The 1422-nt window shown below is 63.9% G+C and overlaps 1 protein-coding gene across 1 annotated transcript in view; it reads left to right on the plus strand.

Moving 5' to 3' along the window:
* Window positions 1-475: 475 nt before the first annotated feature.
* The window catches only part of LOC104514589 (intercellular adhesion molecule 5-like), a gene marked incomplete at both ends in the record, with an annotated part of 3763 nt that continues 2816 nt past the window's right edge, over window positions 476-1422 (plus strand). Inside the window, 3 exons of the mRNA XM_010158325.1 lie at window positions 476-769; window positions 862-1176; window positions 1264-1407. Of these exons, the coding sequence (XP_010156627.1) occupies window positions 476-769; window positions 862-1176; window positions 1264-1407 (753 nt within the window). The remainder of the gene's footprint in view (window positions 770-861; window positions 1177-1263; window positions 1408-1422) is intronic.

The raw sequence follows: 1422 nt of genomic DNA on the forward strand, positions 1-1422 counted from the left end.
ACCTTCCCCCATGACATGATGGGATGGGGGGTGAGTCCAGGGGTCCCCTCGACCTTCCCCCTTGTTGTGCCAGGATGGGGATGAGCCTGGGGGTCCCCTCAACCTTCTCCCATCCTGTGCTGGGATGGGGGTGAACCTGGGGGTCCCCTCGACCTTCCCCCTTGTTGTGCTGGGATGGGAATGGGCCCGGGGGTCCCCATGACCTTCCACTGTGCCGGGATGGGGATGAGCCTGGGGGTCCCCTCGACCTTCCCCCCTGCTGTGCCAGGGATGAGTCTGGGGGTTGCCTCAACCTTCTGCCGTGTCGGGATGGGGATGAGCCCAGGGGTCCCCGTGACCTTCCCTCACGCTGTGCCAGGATGAGGATGAGCTTGGGGATCTCCCCGACCTTCCCCCATGCCATAATGGGATTGGGACAAACCCGAGGGTCCCCTCGACTACTGAACCCCCCCAAACCCCCGGATTTTCCCGACAGGGCAGCTGGGAGCCTCCTTCAAGTTGTGGTTTGAGCCGGCAGCGCTGGTGGTGGAACACGGCGGATCGGTCCGGTTTAAGTTGAAGACGGACTGCCAGGATGTCAACATGACGGGCAACGTGGAGACGTCGATTCGGAAGCACGTGACGAAGCCGAGGCCGGGGGAGTTGGTGGTGGATCTGTTCAACGTCACCCTGTGGAATTCCAGCATCCTCGGCTACTACTGCTGCTACTCCGTGAGGGATGTGGTGTCCACCGAACTCATCATCTACCGTAAGGCGCTGTGGGTTAGAGGTGGGCGGGGGTGGGTGTCCCTGCCCATCCCGGCACGCCGGGATCATCCCCATCACGCTGGGAACATCCCGTCACGCTCCATCTCTCCCAAGGTGTACCGGACCGGCCGGTGCTGGACCAAATACCGGCGCTGGAGGTGGGGAAGAGCCACGAACTCGTCTGCTCCGTGGGCGAGGTCGCGCCGATCCGGAACCTAACGGTGATCCTGCGGCGAGGCGGTAGCGTTCTGCACATGGAAACCTTCGAGCGGAGCCAGGATGAGGTTGGGGAGGTCCTGGTGACCCACCAGCTGGTGGCACAGCGCTGGGACGACGGGCAGAACGTCACCTGCCAGGCACTGCTCGACCTGGCGCCCTCCGGCCCACGCTTCAGCAACACCTCCGACCCGCAGACCTTGGCCGTCTACGGTAAGCCAGCACCGGCGTCTCACCGGCGTTTGCTCCGCCGTGGTTGCGGCAACCGTCTCATCCCGGGGTGTTTCTCTCCGGTGGCAGAATTCCCGGAGGATCCCAAGCTGGAGCCTCACATCTATGTGGAGGTCAATGAGAGGGTGAAAACCAGCTGCGCCGTCGGTCACGTCTTCCCGGTGCCGCGGTACGAGCTGGCGCTCGCCAACCAGACCCTGAATGTCTCCGTCAGCTTGGACGGGGACC

This window comes from Eurypyga helias, unplaced genomic scaffold, assembly GCF_000690775.1.
Source record: "Eurypyga helias isolate BGI_N326 unplaced genomic scaffold, ASM69077v1 scaffold28630, whole genome shotgun sequence".
NCBI lineage: Eukaryota > Metazoa > Chordata > Aves > Eurypygiformes > Eurypygidae > Eurypyga > Eurypyga helias.